The sequence below is a fragment of the Cetorhinus maximus genome, chromosome 16, assembly GCF_964194155.1.
Source record: "Cetorhinus maximus chromosome 16, sCetMax3.hap1.1, whole genome shotgun sequence".
Classification (NCBI taxonomy): Eukaryota; Metazoa; Chordata; class Chondrichthyes; order Lamniformes; family Cetorhinidae; genus Cetorhinus; species Cetorhinus maximus.
The window spans coordinates 10,192,277-10,219,812 of record NC_135894.1 but is presented as its reverse complement, the minus strand read 5'-3'; the positions used below and the strand labels follow the sequence as shown (position 1 = coordinate 10,219,812).

At 42.7% G+C, this 27,536-nt stretch overlaps 1 protein-coding gene across 1 annotated transcript in view; it reads right to left on the bottom strand.

The window, feature by feature from the left end:
- Positions 1-312: 312 nt before the first annotated feature.
- Positions 313-27,536, bottom strand: part of glra2 (glycine receptor, alpha 2) — a 224,434-nt gene continuing 197,210 nt past the window's right edge. Inside the window, exon 9 of the mRNA XM_078559347.1 lies at positions 313-849. Within this exon, the coding sequence (XP_078415473.1) occupies positions 571-849 (279 nt within the window). The 3' untranslated portion in view covers positions 313-570. The remainder of the gene's footprint in view (positions 850-27,536) is intronic.

The window sequence follows — 27,536 nt, the reverse complement described above, 5'->3', positions numbered from 1 at the left end:
AGTTGGACATTGTTTTAATATAAAGGCAGTGATTTCTTGTAAAATTTTGGTCCACTCTTGATTCATTGTACTGGAACCATTGTAAACATACCAATCTTTGAAAAAAAACGTGAGATCATGTTCCTGTCGCATGTCCATAAAAACTACCATTCCTTAAAAATGTGAAACAACTGTGGACTTGCTTTCTTCTCCTAGATGCTTTCTCCCTCTTCCATGCCACCACCCACCCATCCATCTCCCCACCCCCAACCCTGCCTTCTAACATGGTACACTGGGCTCATTTAGCTCAGTCTGCCATTACTGGCATGGATAAGTTTACAAGGGAAAAATATCAGCCAAGGTTAGACACTGGAAGAAGATGTCCCAGCAGACAATGCAGTACGTTATGGCCTGTTTTAAGTTCTCATATTGTTGCATTCTATTACTGGCCCAGCAGAATGCAAACATTCAGCCATCTTTCAATCTGGGTTAGTCACTTAGCAAGAAACAGTCAGCAAACAACAAAGACAACTTAGCATAACTTGGTCACGAGCAGTCCAAGTGAAGAGAGGCCTTCTGGTGGGACAATGCCTACTGCTGATGGACAGCTTCGTGCCGTATAATTTTGTATGTAATCCAGTAAAAGATGTTAAAAATGAGGAACGCTAGAGGGAAGGCAGCACGGGATATCATGTCAATCCTTTTTGCCCTGTCGATGAACTTCTTTCTGATGGCTTCTGCATCCTTGGGCTGTGGTGCTGGAGGATTTGGAGCTACCGTTTTAACAGCTGTTCCATCCTTGACTTGGAGACAATGACCCATTCCATAGCCACTGAAGTTAAAGCGACTCTCCCGAACCAGCTCTTCATCCTGTGAGAGAAACGGAATGAGAGAACGGAGCAGCTCAGTATACAGTAGAAGCAAATCTGACAAGGTGACAACCTGATTTGGATATAGTCACATCATTTGTGCCCTGAGGAAGTTATCTAGGCAAACCATCTAGTTGCATCTTTCCTTTTATTGCAGAGAGTATTTAATCTTATGCTTGAAGTTGCTTTGAGAAACTGAAGTTTCATGTTACACTCTGGGATCAAAATTTTTAGATCTTGAAGCTATTTCCCTTCTGTTAAAGGATCTGTCTTCTTACTGGATATTGGGGTGTGAGTAATTGTGTTACCAGCCTAGAATTTGGCAACTTGTTATCAGTCCTGAAAGCAGCATTTAACATGGTTTCTCTAAAGCTCTGAACAGACTGAACATTTTTCTTAGATGCCCTGATAGATAATTGGATAAATGCACCACTTGGTTTGCTACTGAGGCACACAGAATAGGTTGGGCCCAGTTTCAAAACCAGGCCTGCACTGGTTTAACAGAACTTAGCTGGGGCAGCAGGTACAAGTGCAGGTACAATCGCTTTCAATATTACTGTGAGCTAGAGGACTAAAGAAGTTGCTGAACTCTCTATACAGTTTACAGAGGCAAAACACTTTGGTTGCTGGAAATCCAAAATATAAACAGAAAACTCCATGTTGAGCCTGGAAGGCAGCGAAGTCCCCCATCGAAACATGAGCCGCTCAGCCTTGAGCTTCCATTGAGCTTATCTGGAACAGTCTAAGAGGCCAAAGACAGAGAGGTCAGAGTGGGAGTGGGATGGAGAATTAACATGGCAAGCGACTGGAATTGGATTGCAGATTTTCGGCAGAGCAACCTGCCTTTGGTCTCCCCAGTGTAGAGGAGACTGCATCCTGAGCACCAGATACGTTATAGTAAATTAAAAGAAGCACAATAAGTCACTGTTGCACCTGTAAGGAACATACGAGCCAAATCAAGGAAACAGCCAGTTTGACTGCATTTGTTTTGAGTGAGGTGATATGGGCTGATTCTATGGAAGCTCACCACAACATTAGTCAGCCGCTTGGGGAGGAATCTTTAAATTCATTGTTTCAACATCTGAAAAATGCCAGAATCTGAAGGATTGATTCAATCTCAGTCCGCCATTTGAGCAAAGAAGTTTTGTTGTTTACATGAGGATGTTCTGCATTGGGAACAATGGCCCAATCCTCCCGGTCAGAGTCGGAATCCCCATGTCTGACGCTGATCAGACAGTAAACTAGTTGATGTTTCGAGTCCTCATGACCCTTCAGCAGAATTGATCATGAGGACTCGAAACGTCAACTCTTTTCTTCTCCGCCGATGCTGCCAGACCTGCTGAGTTTTTCCAGGTAATTCTGTTTTTGTTTTGGATTTCCAGCATCCGCAGTAGTTTTTTGTTTTTAGACAGTAAACTACCCACTTACTGCATACATTGAAAAGGCTTTGACTTCTGATCCACGATGCAGAAGAACTTCCCTCAGTGCAGGAATCCTCACCAGGAGCAGCAAAGAGAATCTGCACAGAACCTTGCCTCCAATTTACGGTATTGGCTGCCATATTCTGGTAAGTGTTTGAAGATCTCCAAGCTTCTCAGTGTGTTCGTGAATGAATGTGTGAGTGGATGGGTGAATGTATAGGTGTGTAAGTGGGTAGGGGGCTGAGATAAGTGGGTAGGGTGGTTCCAGGTAGGGTATCGACTGGGTAAGATGACAGCTGGGTAGGGCTAGGTAGAGCGGCACATGAGTGAGGTGATAGGGTGGCACATGGGTGAGGTGGGTGAGGAAGGTGAGTGGGTTGTGAGGTAGTTGGGCTGGGTCAGGAGGGGGTTGTCAGGTTGGGGGCTAGTCAGGTTGGATTGGAGGAGCTGTGGGGAGGATCGAGGGAGAATCAGATGATGGGGCTAGTCAGGTCAGGTCGGGGGAATTTGGGAGGGTCGGGGTAAGTTGAAGATTCAGGGGGAAAGTCGGTGGGGGGGGAGTCAGGGTTGGGGGGTAGAAGGGGGTGGGGGTGAGAGTCGAGGGTTGGAGGGTGGAGCATCTGTTGTATAGCTAACCATGAGTAAGACTAGGATTTTTCTGTCTAATATTTCCTGCTTAACTATCCAGGTAAATAAATTGGAATCAGCCGAAGTCTCTGACTCTAACTCAGGGTCGGAGTTATTTTTAGAGGGTCTCAGGAAGCAAGGGAATTGTCAGTTGGAAATTCAAACTTCCCAAAAAATTCCCACAGAGTCAGTGCATTGACACTTCTGAGGGGTCCCATAACTCATCTTTGGGGGTATCTGGGTAACTATACTACTGATCCCCCTCCAAACCCCTATTGGACCCACTAACTACAACCTCATCCTCCCACCCACCCGCCAACACCCACCTTCCTGACCACCCCTCCAACCCCCGAACACCAGACATCCCCTGACCAACTCCCAAACTCCCTGTCCACCCAAACACCCTGACTAACCTCCCCACCACCCCTCCAACTATGCCCCAACCCTCCATCTACCCCTCTGACCACTCCCCCACCCTTCAACCACCTGTCACACATTCGACCACCCAAACCACCTCCCCCCCACCCCGGCCCCCTGGCTACCACCTGTCCCCCAACTACCTTCGCTGACCACCTCCCTCACCCCTGACCACTTGTAATCCTCCCAACCACCCACACCTGCCTTGGTTAACCCCCAAACTCTGACTACCAGCCACCACCCCCCCCGACTATTCCCCCGACCTTTCATTTAAACCCCTTGACTATACCTCCCAATCCCTTGACTACACCCCCAACCCTCTTATCGCCTGACATACCCCTAGCCCTAGGACTACTCTCCACAGCCCCCCCGACTACCCCCTCCCCACCCCCAGATTATCCTCCCGAGCCCCTCACCCTGACTACCATCCCCACCCCCTGACCACCTGACCTCCCTCCCCCTGACAACCCAACCCCCTCTTCCTGACCACCCAACACCACCCCACCACACCACCAGCTCCCCCCTACCCCTCACCACTTACTTTACACGCCTCCCTTCTCCCTATCTTCTCGAAGTGGCTGGGACCTGGTTTATGGCAGCTGGTGCTGTAAAATGGGGTTGTGACTTCACTTCCCCAATGCTGCTGTCCTGCACAGAGGGGAGTCCGGAGCTGCTGTGCTGCACATTTCTCAGCAAGCCCGGGTCGGAAGAGTGGCAATCCGACCATCATTGTCACTTTGCAGAAGTTCTGGCCCATCAATTCTTTGACACTTAGGCTAATTGTGTTTTGTGAGATGGCCATTAAATTAAAAAAAAAAAGTGCGTCAATTTTCTGGCTTAAAAATCAAAGAAATGGCCAGTCTGAGTTATTGTCAAGATTGTAACTCGTTTTGAGCTGGGCCCAATGATCTTGAGATTTTTTGCAGTTCTAGTTATGAGATGAATGTAAACAATATCGCATTCAAACCAATCAAAATAATAATTATTATTTGCATTAAAATACACCAAAATTTCAAATGTCAAAGGAATCTCTAGTGAAAGCTATTACATTTAGGGCTGAACATATTTAGTAACTCAGTTTGTGTTTTCCCTTTGATATCAATATTGTACTGAAATGACTGCCCAAGGATATTACTGTAATCCCCTTTAACATTTCAACCCCTGAATCATCTGCACAGCGGGGTATTCCAATTAACTGAGCAAGCAGTCATATCCAAACAAAGTAAGCTTCTGTGGGTTAACGTCTTGCATATCAGGCGACTATCCAAAATTTATAATGAGCCAGTAATTGTTTTTTTCCAGAGAGGAGATACTTGGTATACACAATAGGCTTGTAAATTGGTTTGTACGCTAATAAAGAACTCGTAACATCCTTACGACGCACTGAAGGTGGGAAATATACTGCAAACGATCTGTTGAGAATTATAAGCTAAGTTCCAATTTGAATCTACAGCTTAATAACAGCAGGTGTTGTAGGAGGAGAAATCCTCGCCATCTGGAGACTACAATTCCAAACAAGTAATTTTGCTGCCATCGATTTGCTCGTGCTATTCAGAATCTGTTAGAAGCAGTGGCGCAAATATAATAATGGCTTATTGATTCACACAGTTGAAGTCTGGACTTGTTCAAGGCATTTGGGGGACTACGCTCTGCTTTCAGAATCTATATCTCTGTATCTATCCTCTGCACAGAAAAGAAAATGTGCTGGATAGCAAAATTTCAACCGGCTTTTCAGTTTGCTCTGTCGGTAGTGATCTCCGGGTGCAGGAGATTATGGTGGATACAAGCACCAACTGCAGAAAGGGAATGATCACCCATTCGTAAAATTCCCGCAAGTTTGCCCCAAGGCTAAAACAAAATGGTGGTAAACTATTGTATGAAAACAACTTGCACTTATACACTTGTAATGTCGTAAAACATCCCGTGGAGGTTAATCAGACAAAACATAGACACACAGCTACGCCTTTCCTAAAATGTGGTGCCCAGAATTAGATGCAATATTCCAGTTGAGGCTGAATGATGTTTTATATTCATACAACAGTACAGCACAGAAAGAGGCCATTCAGCCAATTGAGGCTGCGCTGACTCTTTCAAAGAGCAATCTAGTTACTCCCAATCCCCTGCTTTTTCCCAATATCCTTGCAATGTTTTCTCCTTCAAGTATTTATCTAATTCCCTTTTGAAGGTTACTATTGAATCTGTGTCCTCTGCCCTGCATTCCAAATCCTAACCATCCGTTGTGTAAAAAAGTTTTTCCCTATGGCATCTCTTTTGCCAATCAGCTTAAATCTGTTTCCCCTCATTATCAACACTTCATTAGAAACAGTTTCTTTTTATTTACTCAGTCTGAACCCTTCGTGATTTTAAACATTGCTATTAAGTCTCCTCTTATCCACCCCTGCTCTAAGGAGAACAACCCCAGTTTCTATAGTTCTATCCATGTAACTATAATCCCTCATCCCTGGAACCATCCCAGTAAGTCTCTTCTATAACGTCTCCAAAGCCTTCATATCCTTCCTAAAGTGCGGTGCCCAGAATTGGATACAATACTCCAGCTGATACTGAATTAATGCTTTATGTTTAGCATAAGTTCCTGATTTTTGTACTCTATGCCTTTATTTATAAATCCTGAAATTCCATATTCTTATCAACTTCTTTAATAATCTGTCCTATCAGCTTCGAAGATTGTGCGTAATCACACCCAGGCCGATCTCTTCTTGCACCACCTTTAATATTGTACCATTTAATATGTTTGGTCTCTCATTCTTCCTACCAAAATATGTCACCTTGCACTTCTGTGTTGAATTTCATCTGCCATGTTTCCTCACATTCTGCCAGTCTGTTTATGTCCTCTTGAAGTTCATTTCTACCTGCCTCATTGTTTACTCCACTTGCAAGTTTTGTATCATCAAAATTTCAAAATTATGCTCTGAAACCCAAGCCCAAGTCATTAAACGATATCAAAAACAGTGGTCTTAGTACTGAACCATGGGAAATACTACTGCTTACCTCCCTCCAGTCCAAAAAATGGCCATTCACCGCAACTTTCTGTTTTCTATCTTAGCTAATTTTGTATCCATGATGCTACTGCCACTTTTATCCCAAGGGCAGAATCTTCTGTTCAGCATTTGGGGGCGGGCCCTGCATGACGAAGTGTAAAATGACGCGCGGTGATGTCGGGCGTGCGTCCTGATGTCACCGCGCATCATTCTGATCTTCTGTTCAGCGGATGCGCACCAGAGTTGGCTGCGCGCACGCTGAACTGTCAAAGTTTTATAAACCAATTAGCCCTATTGAGAAAGCTGCCCATCCAACCTTAAGGTTGACGGGCAGGTGAAGAGCCCAGGCAGCCTTCACATTTATCATGAAACCTCATCCACGGGCGGGATGAGGTTTCATGAAGGTTTTATAAATGAAAGAAAAATTTAATGAAAATTCATAAACGTGTCCCAGCTCATGTGACACTCACATGAGGGGACATGCCTGAATAATTTTATTTTTTTATTTTTCCCAACCTTAACACTGAAGCATGCATGAAAGAGCGTAGGCCCCGACTCTCCCTCCTCCCCCCACCCGCACACGTAGCGCTGAGCGCTTCCAGGCACGTGTCATGCTGGGCCGGCCTTAATTGGCCCGCCCATGCAAAATGGTGGTGTGCAGTCGATCGTGGGCTCCACGATCGTGGCTCCACACCCACTCCCAATCGGCCCACCAACGGGGAGAAAATTCTCCCCCAAGGGCTTCCATTTTCTAACAAGCCTAATATGTGGTACTTTATCAAATGCCTTTTGGAAGTCCATATACAAAACATCAACTCCACTGGCCTTATTTACCCTCTTTGCTCCTCATCAAAAATCTCAGTCAAGTTAGTCAATATGAGTTGCCCTTAATAAATCCATGCTGGCTCTCTTTTATTGGTCTGTTTGTCCAAGTGGCTGTTAATTTTTTCTTAAATTATTGTTTCTTAAAGCTTCCCCACTACTGATGTTGATCCTCCAGTTCATTGACATCACCCCTGTTTGTAAAGATATTTGGAAGATTGTGGCCAGCATCTCCACAATTTCTACCCTTACTTCCCTCTGCAACCTAGGATGCATCACGTCCTGATTGGATGGCTTATCTACTTTAAGCACTGCCAGCCTTTCGAGTATCTCCTCTTTATCTATTTTCGTCTCATCCAGTATCTAAGCAACCACCTCATTTATCACAGCTTTGGAAAAGTTCTTTTCCTTGGTAAACACAAATGCAAAGTCTCATTTAATACCTCAACCATGTATTCTGCCTGCACCAATAGATTTCCATTTTGGCCCCATTGCTCCATTGACAATCCTTTTACCTTTAATATGCCTAGAGAAGACTTCTGGATTTCCTTTTATTTTAGTCGCCAATCTATTCTTGTACTGTCTTTGCCTGTCTTATACCCTTTTTAACTTCTCCTCTGAGACTTGAATTGATGATCTAAGATAGTACTGAGGAATGCTGCACTTTCAGATGAGACATTAAACATGATGCCCTGTTTTCCCTCTCAGATGGAGGTTAAAACATCTTGCATTACGATTTGCAGGCAGGGGAGTTCTCCCAGTGTCCTGGCCAACTTTTATCCCTCAGCCAATACCCTAAAGCTGATGATCCGGTCATTCATTACTGTATGTGGAATCTTGCTGTGTAAACATTGGCTGCCATGTTTCCTACATTACAACAGTGACCACGCTTCAAGAGTACTTCATTGGCTATAAATCACTTACGGATGTCCTGAGTTTGCAGAAAGCACTTCAAGTTGGTTCTTTTCTCTTTACATGTTTAGTTATCCTAGCACATCTACTTACACATGAGCCTTTGGAGATTTTCAATTTTCAACTGATTACTTATGAGTAAGAAGAACAGCTGATGCACTCTAGTTCGCAGTGACAACTATACTGATCATCATCCCACAGCTAGGTGACAGCCTAAAGTTGACTAAAGTGGGTAGCTTGGAATCATAAGGCTGTGGTATCATGAATCAAGGGACACCTATTTTCACCAGGTCCCCAATAACCCCAGAGAGCCCTTATTTCTGGTCAATGGGAACCTACCTTACCCTACCACTGTGAGAGATCTGGCAGGCATATATCAAAGTCACAAATCAGGAGCAAGATGGCTGCAGAAGTTAAGTTCCATTACTGTTCTGTGGGATTCCAAGATTTTTCCTGACATTTGGAAATTGTATTCCCTATCAATCAATAATTGTTGTGCAATGTACATGCATGGCTTACGATGATTGCATAAGTCAAAATACATTTTTAACAATATGAGATTTAAAAACTTTCCAGGAATTCTGGTGATATTTTGGGATCATTTCTGCCAGCGTTACCATGCAAACCATAAACCAGTGGCTTTGATTGCAAATTTAAAAAAAATATGCATTGTCTGTTGCTGCCAGTTTTGTGGTAACCGCCCTGCGCTATAAATGAGATCGTTTCCGCAGCTCTGAATAGCCTATATGATATAGTTTTTACTTAAAATGGTCTTGAAATGTTAACACAGCACCAGAGATTTGCTTTTATATGAGAAACTAAAATGAACTATCTATCTACCAAAGAGGCAGATCTCCAGCACAGACACACGTCCATCAACTCAGTCACCGGAGGCATGAGTTATACAACAATTGTGGCTCTCACCATTACTCTCGTCCTATTTTTCATCAGTTTACAACATTACTATTTAATTTAAATAAGATGATAGACACAATGTGGAAAAGTCTAAATATAACACCATTTTGTATTCTGCTATTCCTACAATGTGTATTCGTTTAGTTGACCTAAACACTCATTTTCAACTTTCAGTTGTGGCTCTAAATGTTCTCACATATCGAGGGAAAACCTGCACAGTTAATGACAACAGCAAAAGCTTGCATTCATATATCGCCTTCAATGTAGAAGAATGTCCTACTTCAGAGAAGTATTGTAAAGCAAAAGTGAACTACAAGTCAAAGAAGGAGATATTAGCTTGGTCAAGGAGGTATGTTTTAAGGAGGGTTTATAAAGGAAGAGTGGAAGGCGGGAATGTTCAGAGAGAGAAAGAGGGAAGCTTAGGACCTAAACGGCTAAAGTTATGCAGACATGATTGTTGGATAGCGATGCACAAGCGATAAGATCTGGCGAGAGGTTGAGTTCTGGGGGACTTGTAGGGCTGGAGAAGAATATAGAGATATGAAGGAGTTAAAATCCAAGGATCAGAATTTTAAGTTGGAGCTGTTGGCAGAGTTTTGTTTGAGTTAAAGCTTTTGGAGGTTGGAGAATGGGAGGTTAGCCAAGGGAGAATTAGAATAATGTAAGAAGGGAAAGGTCAGCTATTTGCAGCCATGACAACACTTGCTTTTATAGGCGTATTGACCCCCATTAAGCAGCAAATGAATTCAACTTGGGAAGTGGTCCACAAACAGGTGGAGGAGCATACCAAGCATAATTTATTTTGCAATACTATTTCTCAAGGTAGGAATCTTCCAAAGGAAGTACTGTCATTGAAATGAATGTCAATTAGTTACAGCACTTCCCTCTGTCACAGAGAGAATGAAAGAAAATAAATTTCCATCCCATCGCTCAGGACTAAGTTAGAACTCAGATTACATAGTTGCAAGGATAACGCTCAAACACAGTGCTTCACCAAAGCTCAGAAAACGCTATTCACTATTTTGATTAGAGGTGTCTGAATGGAAAAGATCTTCCATTTTGAGCATCAACATGCATGAACTTTAAGTGAGGTTGCCTAAAAAAGAGACATACTGTCGCAGATTTTCATCTTAAACTCATCAGGACAGATTCACAAAAATACCAAATTTCAAAGGTTACAACGATTTATACTGCATGACAAGAGGGTGCTAATTGGTTGGCGAGTGGACTCTGGCAGAGGCATTGCCATGGAGAATGCACCAGGGAGCAGTTAACTGCCAAGCTTTGTGTAAGAGTAACGAGCTAGCTGGTGGTGTATATGATAGGATTTGTCCTCACGGTTTACTGTGTCCAAGTACGTATGAGCTGCACAAGACACACAAAGGAATGTCCCTTTATGTCGTATCATATCTATGACTGGTTCTGCACAACATGAATTGGCTAAATGATTGAGCAAGTTGCTGCAACCAGCTCTGAGCAAATTTTCCACATACACAGTGAAGGGTTTCTTTACCTTTGTGAAGACCACATAGGACTTGTATATTGATAGCAATGCCATGTCCATGTACTTGTTTGACATTGCTAGCCAATTCACTAATGTACTGCTCAAGGAAGCTATAAACACTTGCACCATGTCACTGTATCATGGCGATCTAGATGCACCACCAGTGTCTGAATCTGTATTCATTGAACTTATGAACTCAACAACTTGTGCAATTGAGTTCAGTTTTAACAATATCATTTATGTCCAAAGAGATGGCGTTGCCATGGAATCCCCTCTAGGTCCAGCTCTCGCCAACATCTTTGTCAGTTTCCATGAGAAACACGCCTTCGATGGAATGACCCCTAACCTCCTACCCCTTGCATATTTCCTATATGTAGATGATACGTTTGCTATATTTGAATCTGCATCTGCATTTAAGGATTTCCTTACACACCTTAATGGGCTTCATCCTGCCTTCATCTTTGAAATGGAGCAGTCAAATGAGTTCCCTTTCCTTGACGTGCTAGCTGATAAATGTGCAAATGGGTTCTCTACCACTGTCTACAGCACTCGCACTTTCACTGGCCAATACACACATTTGGATTCCTATAGTTTCACGTGCTATAAGATTGGCCTTATCAGCAAACTCATAAGTAGGACCCAAGCCATTTGCTTACTGTGCAAGCTTGATGCTGAAATAGGGCGTATCAAAGCTATTCTGCGAGATGATGACTGCCCGGATCAGATCATTGATGGTTATATATCACACAAACTTGTGAATGGACCTAAGTCCATCACTTCCAGTCCTGAAAAGCGTCCAGTCTACCTCAGATTACCTTGGAAGGATAAGGTGTCTCAAAAATTTGAGCAACAGGTAAAACTAGCCGTTTCACACTGCTACTATGCAGCAGCAACACAAGTGGTATTCTCGGATGCTGCCGTCAAGGCAAAAAGACATTCTGCCTACCACACAAATGAGTAATGTGGTATATGAATTTCAGTGCCGGTGTGATGCCAGGTATGTAGGCCGTACGTGCCAATGATTGGTGGATCATATCAAACATCACATCCCTTTGGTTGTTTGGAACAGGCAAAGTATTGACTACATTCAACCAGCCCGTGATTGCAAAACTCAGAACATAGTGTCCAACATTGGATGTGATTCCGTGATTGGACAACACTTACTAAACAACCCCAATTGTGCTAAGAATTACACTAACAATCATTTGAGACTATTAGTCAGGCTTGCAGTATGCCTCATTTATGTGTGCTAGAAGCTAAATTGTTGTTCCCTTTGAAATTTGGTAGTCTTCTGAATCTGTCCTGATGACTGAAAGATGAAAAGCTTTGACAGCATGTTTCTTTGCTCAGCAATGCTCAAGTTCTGTACTCGTGAGCAACCATTTAAGTGACATGTTTTCTGAAAGAATGCTTTAGCAGGCAAAGCATAGTGATCCCAAGAGGACTAATGTTCTGACATAGTATGTGTGGGATTTCACATAATATATGCATTGCAAAGTACATTTTGAAAGGTTTTATCCATAGGTATATCCATCTAGATGATTTAACTTATAAACATCCCTAATGGGAAGTCTTAGTGTTTCCTCAATTGCTAGCCTTGCAGATAGTTTAGAAGAACACATTGTTAGGAAATAGAGATAGTTTAAGTAAGTGATATTTGTATTTGTGGGTGTTAGGAATGAATTTTAGCTTGGAAGTTTGAGTTTGGTTTGTATTTTTGTATCTGTGTGTTAAGAGAGTGTTAAGGATGGAGTTTTGGTTTCAATTTAAAAGGCTGCTTGCATTTCTAATGAGAAGTTCATGACCCCTATAATGTAAAAGTAAACACATAAGAGTAGAAAGAATAGTGCTGTTGCCTAGCAACAGAGGGACCAGATAGGCAGGTTCCTCCCACAGACATATACACAGAACTAAAAAAGACAGCAGGTTTAAGTTCAATTGAAGCCAGGATCCCAGAGAGACTGGGCACTGGGAGAGGGAACTGCAGGTTTACGAAAAGAGCAAAAAGGTCCCAAGCAAAGAAAAACCCCAAAAATCCAGAAGAGTGGAAGAGGGGAAAGTCCAAAGGAGACCTTGTAGTCAAAGGAAGGACAAGAACCTGGGAAAAGGTCCTGTTAAGTGAAGTTAAGAGTGAGGGGCAGAGAAAAAGGCTCCAACCTTCAGATTTAAAGAGACAAATGCTGCAGAAAGCAGGTTTAAAGTGAAAACAGCTTACAAGAGGCAAGAAGGTTCAAAGAGACAACTGAAGGTCTGTAATTCCTTGCTATGGCATGTGAAGCAGTGGTGTACTGTTAAGGCTGAGCTGGTGAGAGAGAGTGCGTGGAAGACAACTTGAATGCATGTGGTGACCCAGGGAAGAGGAACATCAGAAAGGAGAGTTCAAAATCCTGGAGGTGAACCCTTATGGAAGGTATCTGAGAGAAAATGTTGGCTTGCGAGAAGATTCCAAGGCAAGGTCTTGGAGGGTGAAGATTGGAAACCCTCATGTGAATGACGGAATTCAGTGAGACTGGTTGGCACATGGTGTGACAAGCGTCTGGAGAGAGTTGAGGAGAGAGATTCATGGCATCTGGTTGAGGTGGCATCTGTCACTTGTGGTCAGAGCGTGTTGTGTCTGACCACAGGGTGCCATAGGTTTACATGGGCTGGCACTTACTATGAACATTAAAGTATATGGTAGCTTTTGTAACTTGTGTTATCCTTACAAATCTGTATATATCTGTAAAGTTTTAGTTGTGGGTGAAGGAGTATTGTAATATAGTTCATCTTTTCTTGTTGAATAAATGTTTTATTGTTTTGTAAAAAGTTCATCAGCTGGCTCCTGTGACTCTGTTCAGTAGCCACTCTCCACATATCTACACAAACAAATAAAAGTTAGGATCTATCAAGCTGGATTCCACTCTGGGATCAGGCTTGTCCAGGGGTAACCTCAGCTGTGGATCATAACATTGTAAAAACATCAGAAGTAATTTTTATGCTCGCCTGTAATTTGGTGGAAAGAAAATAAGCTATACCGAAATCCTTGAGATATGATCAACTGCTGATAAAATCCCCACAGAATTGCAGAAATATAATGCTGCAAATTTCTTTCCCTGCAAACTCTGAAATTCCAACAACTAGTTGAAATAAGAGAACAATGATTCAAATCAAAGCTGAGAAAATGAAAGATAGAACTGCAGTCACGTGAAATTGCAGAGAAAAGTAAATTATGAAATGTGAACTTTTATACTGAAATCTTGATTACACAACAAACTTTAACCAGATCAGGACTCAGCTAATAAATTTGGTTCCAGAGACTTTACAGTAAACAGTTAGCTCAAGTTGAAATTATTACTTATTATTTGCACCATTTAACTTTCCCCAAGACCCAAGCAAACTATTTCCTCGTTGTTGCAATGTAGTTGAGTCACAACCCAAGGACGTGGAGTCAGCATTGACAGTTTTCAAAAGGGAAACAGCGGGAGAGCACATATTTCTCAGGCCTCACCTGCAGGCAATTCCTCTTGCTTCTGTGGCTCTGGGTGAAAAGGACATCTCAGTCCTGCTAAAATGAATCTATACTGTACTGGGTCTGTATAGCAGAAGTGGATACTAGTGGAACTGGTACGGTCACAACAGATGTTACAGCCAGAAAGCTAGAACTGGAGCCCAGTCTTTATATATTACAAGCTTTATTTACTGAGACACACGTTCTATAACATGCACCTCCAATCCAACAACCACAGTTTCAGTCTGCATGAACTCTGGCGAATCTGCAGTTAATGCCCGCCACTTGAATACATTTCAACACCCAATTATTATACAGTTAAGAACAGAGACATTCATTAACAGATGCTGAACTAATCTTTAGTTAACAAATCATTGTAGATTGTAAAAGTAAGTGAATATCAATTTCTGTTGAGCTGCTGATACAGGGAGAGATAACCTTATAGGTAACTAACACTATTGATAAATATTTCCCTACAGAGCACTCTGTTGATCTTTATTCATTCATTTTAAGCTTGTTTTTTTAAATAAGTATCTTCCTTTAATTCATTATAGAACATCCTTGTGTTGCAGCACTGAATGGAATAAACACAGTGGAGTGGCATATGGCAAACAGATCCTCATGTCTGATATTGGTCTCCACAGTTACTAGTGCCAGTGGGACAGCACACTCTGCCTTCTACTATTCCAATGCTCCAGGAACTGGAGTGCAGATTCACCTGAATTATACTTAGGCTAGAAGAGTTAAATAACGAGGGCAGCCTGTGTAGACTAGAACAAAAACAGAATTACCTGGAAAAACTCAGCAGGTCTGGCAGCATCGGTGGAGAAGAAATCAGTTAACGTTTCGAGCCTTCACGACCCTTCGGCAGAACTGACTAGACCTGTTTTTCCTTGAGTATAGAAAACTGAGGTGTGATCTAATTGCGATGTTTAAGATGATTTAGAGTCGATAGAAACAAACTCCTCTGGCGGAGAGGTCTAGAACAAAGTGACATAATCTTAAAATTCAAGCTAAGCTGGTTCAGGGCATGGACGATGTCAGAAAGCAGCTCTTCACAGAAAGCTTGGTGGAGATCTGGAACTCTCTCCCCCAAAAAGCTGCTGAGGCTGGGTCAGTTGAATGTATGTCAAAACTGAGATTGGTTTTATTTGAAATTGCTAGATTTTTGTTGCACAAGGGCGTTAACGATTATGGAACGAGTAGTTGGGTAAATGGATTTAATATACACATCAGCAATGATCGAACTGAATGGTACAGCAGGATCAAGGAGCTGAATAGCCTACTCCTGTTCCATTGTCCCAATCCGCTGTCTGTGTTGAAGGTTTTCATCTTGTGACCAGCACAAAACCAAATAGGCCAGCAGGACACGGATAAAGCAGCATGCTCCAATTATAGAGTTGAAGTGGGTGGATAGCATGATAGTCAATCTTTCTTGGCAGGATTATTGATTTAGTCTAATCAGTATGGTAGGTAATGTACCATTTGTCCACCCACCTTAAAATCTATCTTAATCTAAAACAGCTTTCTAGATGCTTGGCTTCTGAAAGGGGAATTATTCCCACTGTAATATCTCACTTCTGACATATCACATATAAGAGAGGTTGGCATTTTTGCCATTATACTGGATCCTACTTGAACTCTGGACCAAGGGATAGCTAATATCTCCGGTAATTGAACACACAGCCAGTGAGTAACCATGAGTTTAAACCATTGGAATAATGCATCTGTACTGAATTTGAGATTGTTCTGACCTCAGGAAATTACAAAATAAAAAATCCATGGCAAGTGAATCTACCTCAGCATTATTCAATAGGGTATAACATGATCTAAGCTCGAGCAGCTCACTTTATTCATAGATTTTGTCATCCCTCGGCTACTTTTGCCAAACCGATACAAAGTGATTATTCAAAGCAACATTTCATAATATCAGACTGTAAAAACCAGTACATTAGTTCTAAGCTCCTTGTGTTTGTATATTTCCTTCAAACAGTAAATTAAGCTGATGAGTTATAAATATTAAGGTTAATTTTACAGTACAGCTGGACTTAATCTAATTTGAGAAGTGACCTGAAGTCAGTATGAGCTAGGCTATTAATTTTCTATCATGGTCAGTTTTTGGATCGGCCTGGAGACACTCAGCAAGAATACATGTTAAAAACTATTTTAGTTTCTGTCTCTGATTATTGTAAAGAAGGCAGGCATCTGTGACAGTAATGTATCAACTTTTGGATGTGAGCCCTGGCAGATGGTGATCAACTCTCTGTCAAGCTTATGCAGATGTAACGATGCTGGAAAACATTGATAATTGATATAGGAGCCTGATTCCTAATTGCTTAGTATGGGTATATAGGTCTGATCATTGACAGTCTTGCAGTAATATTTGGTATATCAGATGATCCTTGTCAGTCTCACAATAGTGTCTGAATCTGGCACCTGACAGTGTCATAGTGATATATGGGTTTGATCATCGACAGTCCAATTGTGATATATAGGTCAATACCTATCAGTTCTGCAGTGCTTTGTGGCTCTGGCTCCTGAACATGAATGGGTCTAATCCATAACAATTCAGTTGTATCTATATGGGTTGGCCTAATGAGGGAGGGGTAAGGAGCCTGAATTCTAATATCCATCTGTTAATTGGGGTATCAGATCCTCAGCCATCTTCAGATAATAGAAGTTTGATGTAAGCTTAACTTTTTAACAGACATGTCTTTAAAAATAAGAATAATTGTCCTTGAGAATGAGTGTAACCTAAAATAGTCTTTTCTGGGATGTAGCCAGATGCATGTCGTTACATTTATCACTCTGACAACTCCTTTTCTAACACCAGTTCTTGTGAAAATACAGGGGTTTCAACTGAAATTCTGAATTAACTTTGGATCCTGGGCCAGTTAATGTTCAACCAACACTACACGGACTTGAAAACACTTGGTGTCAGGCATGCTGCCTCTGCTTCTGCCTTAGCTGTGTTGACATCACAGACTAATATGTGTATTCTGCCAACATTTATATGGGTAGCGCGAGCTAAACCTGCTGAAATGGTGGTCCTGATAATGAACAACTTTTAAATGGAAATAATCTAAAGATGTGTCTTGAAGATTTTAAGTGATGGGGGCTGTGACTATTCCCTTTGGCAGCTTGTTCCATTGTGGGGTTGCCCTTGGAGAGAAAAATTGTTGGTACATTGTCTTGGAAGCAAATGGTCTTAGTAGTTTGTGTGGATGGCTACCTTGTGTTTTGACATTGCCAGAAAGCATCAGATGCTTGCTCCTGTGAATTCCCACCAGCCCATTCCATATTTTATAGAACACGGTCAGTCTATTTTTCTCCCTCCTTTCCCATTCCAAATCTTTGTTCAAGGATGTGACCCTGGTGTATTTCCCATATTGATTTGTGCAGAACTGTTTTTGAATTGCTTCAATCTTATATCTATCTCCAACCAAATAAGGATCCTACACACAACTTACTTTACCCAGGATTGGATGAACAAATGTCTGGCAAGCTATAACTCTGATATTTTTGTTGCAATACCAAATATTCCTCCTCAGCAATCCAAGAGCCATGTTTGCTTTGGATTTTATTCGCTGAATGTGGAATCCGCACTGCAGATTGCTTTTAAGATGATCCCCCAGAATGTGTGTCTACCTGTTGGAGAATCTAATTACAGAACTTAAAGCCATCTGTTGGTAGATCCCTTCAGTTGGAAATGCACATGACATATCATTTTTTTGGCATTGAATGATCTCCCATTGGTCCTGCCATTTTTTGCAATTCCAGAAGACCATCAGTTGATATGATGTTGAGTTTTCCCTAATGCATAAATCACACAGTCATCCGCAAATAGTAGCATCCTGTTTTTTTTTAACTTGTTGGGAAGATCATTTCTGTATGTCAGGAAGAGTAAAGGTCCCAACACAGTTCCCTGGGACACTCTGGAGAGGACATCTCTAGGAAAGGATGATTTCCCCATCACTCACCACTTTTTGTCTTCTGTTCGTAAGGGAGTGCTGGATCCAATTTAATAATGCCTTGATGAAGAATCTTGCAACTTAACTAACAATGCAGTTACATTACTTTATCACTCATTAGATATTCTAAAACAAAGAAAAGCTGTTCCGGTTAGAAATAGCACTTAGCTTCAGCTTCGTTATCCCTCTCTGCATTGTTGTCAGGAATATATTACTTGCACAATAAAAACTAGAATTTCAAGAGACCTTTGATAAGGTGCTACATCATAGACTACAATATAAGGTCAGAGAATGAAAAGTCAAGGGACAAGTAGCAGAATTAATGGCTGTTTTCTCTTTTGAAGCCAGGCAGAGAGTAGGGGTAAAGGGTAATAATTCAGAGTGCTGAAGATGGGAAGCAGTGTTCCACAAGAATCAGTGCTGGGACCAGTGCTGTTCGCAATTTATATTCATGATTTAAAATTTGGAACCAAAAGCACAATTTCTAAATTTGCAGATGACACCAAACTAATGGGGTTAGTCGTCTCTGAAGAGTACTGCAACAAATTACAAGATATTACCAAACTTGCAGAGACACCATATAGTTGGGAAATGAATTTCAACATAGATAAGTGTGAGTTATTACATTTTTCCCAGAAAAACAAGGAGGTTGCATATTACTTAGAAATTAAGAATCTAAATGGGATAGAGGATCAAAGACTTCAGAGAGTACAAATACACAAACCACTAATGGCAATGACACAGGTTAACAAGGCCGTTAAAAAAGGCAAACTAAACACCAAGGTTTATTTCTAAAGAGTTTGAACTGAAAAGTAAAGGGGTTATGCTAAACTGGTATTGAACCTCTGTTAGACCAGACCTGGAATATTGCAGACAATTCTGGTCACCACATTATTAAAAATATATAGAGACGCTGGAAAGGATGCAAAAAAAGATGTACAGGAATGATATCAGAAATGTATGATGGGAGGGATCCCATCAGGAGAGGATGAATGGTTTGGCAAGGCTAAGAGGTCACCTAATAGGGGTTGTTAAAATTATGAAAGGTTTTGATACAGTAAAATTAGAGAGAACTTTTCACTTGCAATGGAAGAGCAAAACTGAAGGCTATCAATGGAACATAGTTACTGAGAAATTAAATAGCAAATTCAGAAGAAACTTCTTTACGGAGAGAATGGTGAGAATGTGGAACTCTTCATCACAGAGAGTGGCTGAAGTGAATAATATAGATGCACTTAAGGGGAGGTTAGCTAAGCATATAAGGGAAAAAGGATTAGAGGGTTATGCTGATAGAATTAGATCAGGGATGTTGGGAGGAGGCTCAAGTGAAACATAAGCGCTGGCATAGATTATGGGCGGAATTTTCTGCACCTGCCCACCACCGGGATCTTCCGGTCCCGCCGCAAGTCAATGGACTTCTGGCTGGGGGGGCCACATCACCCACGGCGGGTCCCACCCGCGATGGGGCCGTAAAATCCCAGCCTATGTAACTCAGCCTTCAGTCCATATTACCTCACATTTTGATTGCTCACCTGGACCTAAACCTCCAAGGTATCTGCACTCACCTAATTCTGGCCTCTTTACCATAGAGTCTCTGGATGAGGTAACAGAGAGGGATGATGAGAGTCATGTGGTTGATGTAGTGTACACGGTCTTTCAAACAGCTTTGATAAAGTGCCACGTATAACAGACTTGTCAGAAAAGCGTAAGCCTATGGAATAGAAGAGGCCGTGGTATCAGGGATGTGAAGTGATCTGAGTGACAGGAAATTGAGAGCAGTGACGAATAGTTGCTTTTCGGACTGGAGGATGGTTCCTCAGGGAACTACTGCTGATTTATATTAACGACCTAGCCCTGGGTGTGTGCAGGGCACAATTTCAAAATCTGCAATGACACAAACCTTGGAAGTATTGTAAATTGTGAGGAGGATAATGATAGACCTCAAGGGCAACATTTTCCCCCCACCGTCTGGGGGGAGGTGCAGGAGCGGGCGTGGGCAGACGGCCTTCCGATCAGCACCCCCGATTGTGGGAATGCCACCATTTTCCATGGGCGGGCCAATTAAGGCCAGCCCAGTGTGACATCCGTATGAAAGTGCTATGCGCTCCCTTGTGCGTGAAGGAGCGCTCCGATCTCCCTGAGACTAAGTGCTGCCTCAGGGAGATCAGTTCCCAAAGTGTAAAAGTTATTCTGTTGAAAATTTCATTTACCATCCATGTCCCTCATGAGTTGGGACAGGGACATAACTTTAAGTAAAAATGAATCTTAATTTTTAAATTCAGTCATGAAACCTCATCCCGCCTGAAGGGTTCTCGAAATTCCCACATTTTTCATATCATCAACAAGGATATGACTTTTGGACTTTTAAACTGCTGAGTTAAGTATAAAACCCTGCAGACAGGAGGCTGGGCCCATGAAGGCCTGGGACTGGACATGCCCGGGCGTGTTGAATACAGTGTGGATTGTTTTGCCTGAAACCAGACAACGAGAGGAGACAGAATACGTATTATTCCCTTTAATACAATCAACCTAGAGAAAGACTTCACCTCACATGAAACTGAAGCCCATCAAAATCTTGCATAAATAATCGCTACTAACTACTAAGGCAGGAAGGCACAATCAATTCAATTATGCGAATTATACTCCACACATACAATGGCTTTCAGTTCAAAACTAGTTACTAGGAAGGAAGACAATGATAAACATCATGCGAGCCCATTAAAAACAACGAGACATCAATCACCTGGGGCAGCCCACCAAAATCAAACAAAGAACTAACCTTGATTTGGATTGAGATAAGAAATTTGAAAGACAGTATAACTGGCCAGTCAGTTACAAGAGGGGGAGGGGAGAAACCAGCTAGCAGAAGGGTGAGCAGTTTTGAAAGCTGACACAGGGCAGTGAGCAGTTGGGAGCGGTTGAAACAGAGTTTAAGCCAGAAGATCTGGAGGTTTGCAGGCCCACAGGCAACATCCCAGCGAGGGGCACGGGGTGGCAGGCTCAACCGAAGACAACAAGGCCGCAACCACAGCCCTCCACTAAGATTGACCACCCACAACCGCGCCCTCCACCCAACTGAAGAACCTTCGCAGATTCCACAGACCAGGACCACGTGGGGACGGCAGGCCCCAGAGGACACAAAGAGCGTACCCCAAAACTGCAGCTAGCTTACCTGGCTGGATTTCGAACTGTCAAGGAACCCTGGCTGGTGAGCATGATCCCTGACCTCTCCTAGTTCAATTTAGTTAGGTTTTGGGGGTGGGACAAGGGTAAGGGGATTAGTCGCGTGATTTTCCCTCGTTATGCCGTGTGTTCCCCATTCTTAACTAAGTGTACTTTGTAAGTCTGTATAATCTCAGTGTAATCCTAATGTTATAAGTTCATTTGTGACGTCAATAAACTCAGCTTTTCTTGTGCCAAAACCAGTTGTCTGCTGCACTTTGTCACAACCCCCAAATAAGTCCAAGGTCTAGAACCCAGGGAGTGGGAGTGACTCGAACTGCTCAGAAGTCAGAGGTGAAGCTGACACACACACACCACCCCCTACACGCATGTGGATGAGGTTTCGTGTTTTTTCAGGTGGCTGCCAGTGCTCCCGACCTGCCCACCAGCCTTAAGGTTGGACAGGCAGGTCCACTAATTTGTTTAATTGCTTTTTGAATGGCCTCAATAGGCCGTTGACAGGTCGGCGGACACACAGCTGATTCGGCTGCATCTCCGCCAACCTGAAAATGGAAATGACGCGGGATAACGTCAGGAGTTCTGCCCGACATCATTCTGTGTCATTTTATGCTTCGGTGAGTGGGATAATTCTTCCCTAAGAGAATATAGTCTGGTTATAGGAATGGGTGGACACATGGCTGCAGGGAAAGGTGATACATTTTGGTAGGAAGAACAAGGAAAGCCACTATAAAATGAAGGATACAATTCTAAATGGGCTGCAGGACGGACCTTGGGGTATATAAACACAAATAGTTGAAGGCCACAGAGCAGGTTGAGAAAGTGGCATTTGGGATCCTGGGCTTTATAAATAGGGATATAGAGTACAAAAGCAAAGAAGTTGTGGTGAATCATTCTAAAATACTAATTAAGGCAGAAACTGGATTTTTGTGTCCATTGCATTGGGGAGGGTGCAGAAAAGGTTTGCTAAAATAGTTTCTCCTAGTAGAGATTTCAGTTATAAGGATAGACCGGACAGATGAGAAGGTTGAGAGGAGATTTGTTGCAAATGTTCAAAATCATGAGGAATCTGGACAGAGTAAATGGGGGAAACTTTTCCTGTTAGCAGAAGGGTTGAGAACCAGTGGACACTGATTTAAGATGATTGACCACAGAACCAAAGACAATATGAGGAAAAATGTCTTTACACAGTGAATGGTTATGATGTGGAATGCAACAACTCCGAATGTGGATGTAACTGAATTGTGGCTTTCGAAAGGGAATTGGGTAATTATCTGAAGAAAAAAGGTTTGCAGGATTTTGTGGAGAAGGCAGCAGTGTGGGACTAGCTGAGTTGTATTTACAGTGAACTGGCAGAGACAAGATGGACCAAATGGCTTCCTTCTGTGTTATAACTATTCTATGATTTATGATTCCCGATTTTAATTACTTCGTTAGTGGTCGTGCCTTCAGTTGCCTAGGCCCTAGGCTCTGGAATTCCATAGTAGGAGAAGTGTAGGGATATACCTTTCTCCTACTATCTGTCTCGCATTCCTCCTTTAAGGCACTTCTTAAAGCCTACCACTGTGACAAAGCTTTCCGTCATCTCCCCTAATATCTCCTTATATGACTTTGTGTCATATTTTTCTTAATTACACTCCTTTGAAGCACCTTGGGACATTTTATTATGTTAAAGGTGCTATATAAGTATAAGTTGTTGTTACTGTTGGACTGACTGGGCTAAATAGGCTGTTTCTAGGCTACATTTCTAATGTGAGCCTATGTATTTCTGTAGATGATTATTAACCAACTGTCGAGAACTACTAACAATATCAGCTGACATACAAATGGGCCAATGCTTACAATGGGAGGTTTTAACAGCCCATAATACAGTTGAACATCTGGCATTTCCATGGGGTTTCTCCGAATCATCTACCATAACTGCAGCTGAAGATTGAACAGAATCCCTTGGAGAAATGGCGTGAAGAATTGTTTTATACAGATGCAGGAATTCTTCCCCCAGCTCTTCATATACAAACTTGACTTCAAGAACATACATTTGGAATTATTCAAAGACAATTTGTTCTTTTTCACAATACCCTGACAATAGTACTGAAGACCTGTGCTCCAGAACTAGCTATGCCCCTGGCCAAGCTGTTCCATTACAGCTACAACACTGGCATCTACCCAACAATGTGAAAAATTCCCCAGGTGTGTCGTGTCCATAAAAAGCAAGACAATTTTAATCCAGCCAATTACTGCTCCATCAGCCTCCTCTCAATCATCAGCAAAGTGATGGAAGCTGTCATTGACAGTGCTACCAAATGGCACTTACACAGTAGTAACCTGCTCAATGATGCTTGGCTTGGGTTCCGTCAGGGCCACTTGGCTCCTGACCGCATTACAGCCTTGGTCCACACATGGAAAGAAGTGCTGAACTCAAGAGGGGAGATGAAAGTTACTGTTGATATCAAGGCAGCATTTGACCAAGTGTGATCAAGGAGCCCTAGCAAAATTGAAGTCAATGGGAATAAGGCGAAAATGGTCCATTGGTTGGAGTCACACCTAGCACAAAGAAAGTTGGAGGTTAACCATCTCAGTCCCAGGACATTGCTGCAGGAGTTCCTCAGGGTAGTGTCCTAGGCCCAACCATCTTTAGCTGTTGCATCAATGAACTTGCTTCCATCATAAAGTCAAAAGTGGGGACGTTCGCTTATGATTGTACAATGTTCAGCACATTCGTGACTCTTCAGACACTGAAGCAGTCTGTGTCCACATGCAGCAATACCTGGACAATATCCAGGCTTGGGCTGACAAGTGGCAAGTAACAATCACGCCATACAAGTGCCAGGCAACAACCATCTCCGACAAATGAGAATCTAACCATCTCCCCTTGATATTCAATGGCATTACCATCACTGAATCCCCCCACTATTAACATCCTGGGGATTACCATTGACCAGAAACTGAACTTGAATAGCCATATAAATACTGTGGCTACAAGAGCAGGTCAGGGGCTGGGAATACTGCAGTGAGTAACTCATCTCCTGACTCCCCAAAGCTTGTCCACCATCTACAAGGCACAAGTCAGGAGTGTGATGGAATATTCTCCACTTGCCTGGATGAGTGCAGCTCCAACAACACACAAGAAGCTTGACACCATCCAGGACAAACAATCCGCTTTATTGGTATTCCTTCCACCAACTTGGACAGTCAATCCCTCCACCACCAACGCACAGTAGCAGCAGTGTGTACCAGCTACAAGATGCACTGTAGCAACTCTCCTTCGACAATATTTTTCCAAACCCATTACTTCTACCACCTAGAAGGACAAGGACAGCAGACACATGGGGCAGGATTTTCCAGTCTTGCCAGTGGTAGAGATCATCGCATTGCAGGATGGGAAAAATTGGAAAGCGGCCAAAAGTCAATTGACTGTTGGACGCTCTCCAAAATTTTCCTGTCCCACCCGCGATGATGCCCACCGCTGGCAGGACTGGAAAATCACAGCCATGGGAACACCACCATCTGCAAATTTCCCTCCACGTCACACACCATCCTGACCTGGAATTATATCACTGTTCCTTCATTGTTGCTGGATTAAAATCCTGGAATTCCCTTCCGAACAGCACTGTGGGTGTATTGCACCAGGTGGACTGCAGAGGTTCAAGAAGGCGGCTCACCACTTTCTCAAGGGCAATTAGGGATGGGCAACAAATGTTGGCCTAGCCCACATCCCATGAAAAACATTTGGGAATGTTTGCACGGATGCTGTAATGCGGTCAGGAATTGAGTGGTCCAGGCAGAACCCAAACTGAGCATCAGTGAGCTGATTGTTGCTGAGTGAGTGCTGCTTGATAGCACCGTCGATGACCCCTTCCATTACTTTGTTGGTGATTGAGAGTGGGCAGACAGGGTGCTAATTGGCTGGATTGCATTTGTCTTGCTTTTGGTGGCAGGACATACCTGGGCAATATTCCATATTGTCAGTAGATGTCTGTGCTTTAGCTGTACTGGAGCAGCTTGGCTAGGGATGCAGCAAGCTCTGGAGTGCAAGTCTTCAGTACTACATTGGGATGATATCAGGGCCCACTGCTTTTGCAATATCTAGTACCTTCAGCCGCTTTTTCATATCACGTGGAATTAATTGAATTGTCTGAAGCCTAGTATCAATAATGCTGGGGGCCTCAGGGGGAGGCCAAGATGAAACATTCACTTAATGCTTCTAGATGAAGGGTGTTGCAAATGCTTCAGCCTTGTCTTTTGCACTGACATTCTGGGCTCCATCATTGAGGAGGGGGATCTCTGTGGACCCACCTCTTCAAGTTAGTTGTTTAGTTATCTACCATTATTCACGGCGGGAAATGGCAGAGTTTTAATCTCATCCGTTGGTTATAGGACTATTTAACTCTGCCTATAGCATGAGGCTGTTTACATCAGATTGGCACTCAATTTATAGGTATGTCTGGTGCTGCTCCTGACATGCTGTTCCTTCTGGCTTGATGATAATGGCAGAGCGAGGGATATATTGGACCATGAGGTTACAGATTGTGGTGGAATACGATTCTGCTGCAGCTGATGGCCCACAGTGCCTCATGGATGCCCAGTTTTGAGCTGCTTGATCTGTTCTAAATCTATTCCAGTCACATAATGATAGTGCTACCCAATATGATGGAAACTATCCTCAGTGCAAAAATGGGATTTTGGTTCCACAAGGATTGCATAGTGATCACTCCTCCCAATACTGTCATGGACAGATGCCGCTATGACATGTAGACTGGTGAGAATGAGGTCTTTTCCCTCTTGTTGGTTCCCTCACCACTGGCCACAGGAACCTGCCAGGTATGTCATTCAGGACCTGAGCATCTCAGTCATTAGTGGTTTTACTGCACCACTCTTGCCGATGGACATTGAAGCCCCTGCCCAGAGTACATTCTGTGCCCTTGCTACCCTCAGTACTTCTTCCAAATGGTATTCAACATGGAGGAGTACTGACTTATTAGCTGAGTGAGTGTGGTAGGCGGCAATCAGTAGAAAACTTCCTTGCTCATGTTTGGCCTGATGCCTGAAACAATGTTGAGGACTCCCAGTGCCACTCCCTCCCAACTATATTCTACTGTACCACCACGCCTCGATCTGTCATGACAATGGGACAGGACATGTCCAGGAATGGTATTGCAATGATTCGGTGACTATGACTATATCAGACTGTTACTTGTCTCCCAAATTTGGCCGAAGTTCCCAGCTGTTAGGATGGAAGGCTTTGCAAGGCCGACTGGGCAGGGTGTGCTGTTTTCATTTCCAGTGCCTAGGTCGATGCCTTCTATTCAATTTTATTCTTATTTGACTTTCCTGTAGCAGTTTAATACAACTGATTATCTTTCAGGATAGTCAAGAGTCACCCACATTGCTGAGAGTTTGGGGTCACATGGAAGCCAGGTCAGGGGTGGGGGGTGGGAAAGGTCCTGCCCTGAAGGTCATCAGTGAGCCAATTTTAATGACAATCCAGTAGTTTCACAGTCACAATTACTGAGACTTGTATTTTATTTCAGAGTTATTAATTCATTGAATTTATTCTCTAGCTGCCGTGGTGGGATTTGAATGCACATAGTCGGATCATAGTCCAGGCGCCTGGCTTACTAGTCTAGAAACCATCATGCTACCACCCTCATTATATTAGGCTTGTACGTCCGCTTCCACCTTTTACCCTGTTCACGCTGTCAGCATTGCTTTGGGTCATGATGAGTTGAACTGAAAACAATCCCTCAGGTTTAATGCTGCAGAAAGCCCACAAATCAGTTGGTGCATTGAGTGTTAGGTGCTGACTGCCTTCCTTAATTAAATCCATTCAAAATCCTATCAGGCTGCTTATACCCACCTATTGCAAACCTCTACTTCTTGGCTCGTATTTAACCCAAGAGTTAGATGTCAGGGGTTTTTCTTTAATGTAATTTGGGAATCAATAACTGTTGATGGTGTTAAAATTCCTGAAACATGCTCATTGTAAATTTGAAACAGAAGTGCACGCTTACAATTATAATACAAATAGACGAAAAACAGCTACACATCATGTAGAGGAATTCCAGTTTGAAAGTGAAGCAATCTTCTCAACAGTGCTCCTTGAAAACTCCCTTGGGGGAACGTTTCCCTCCCAATTCCATGATAAAATCTTTAATAGCTTCCAGCTGTGGTAGTAATATTAACATTTCTTCTTCTTATTAGGTGAACACCTATTTTAACTGTCTCTCTGGGGAGAATAACATTTCCCTTTCCTCGGTTGACAGCAGGAATTATTGCTTTAACTAACTACCCAGTTCAGAAAGTGAGCAATGCAATCCCTTTACCTTCACCAAGAGCAGTTATAAGAAGAGATGACTGAGTCCCTTGAGACAAGTCTGATTACTTTAATCTTTCTTGCAATCAGAGAACAAACTTGAAGCTAGTTATAACAGGT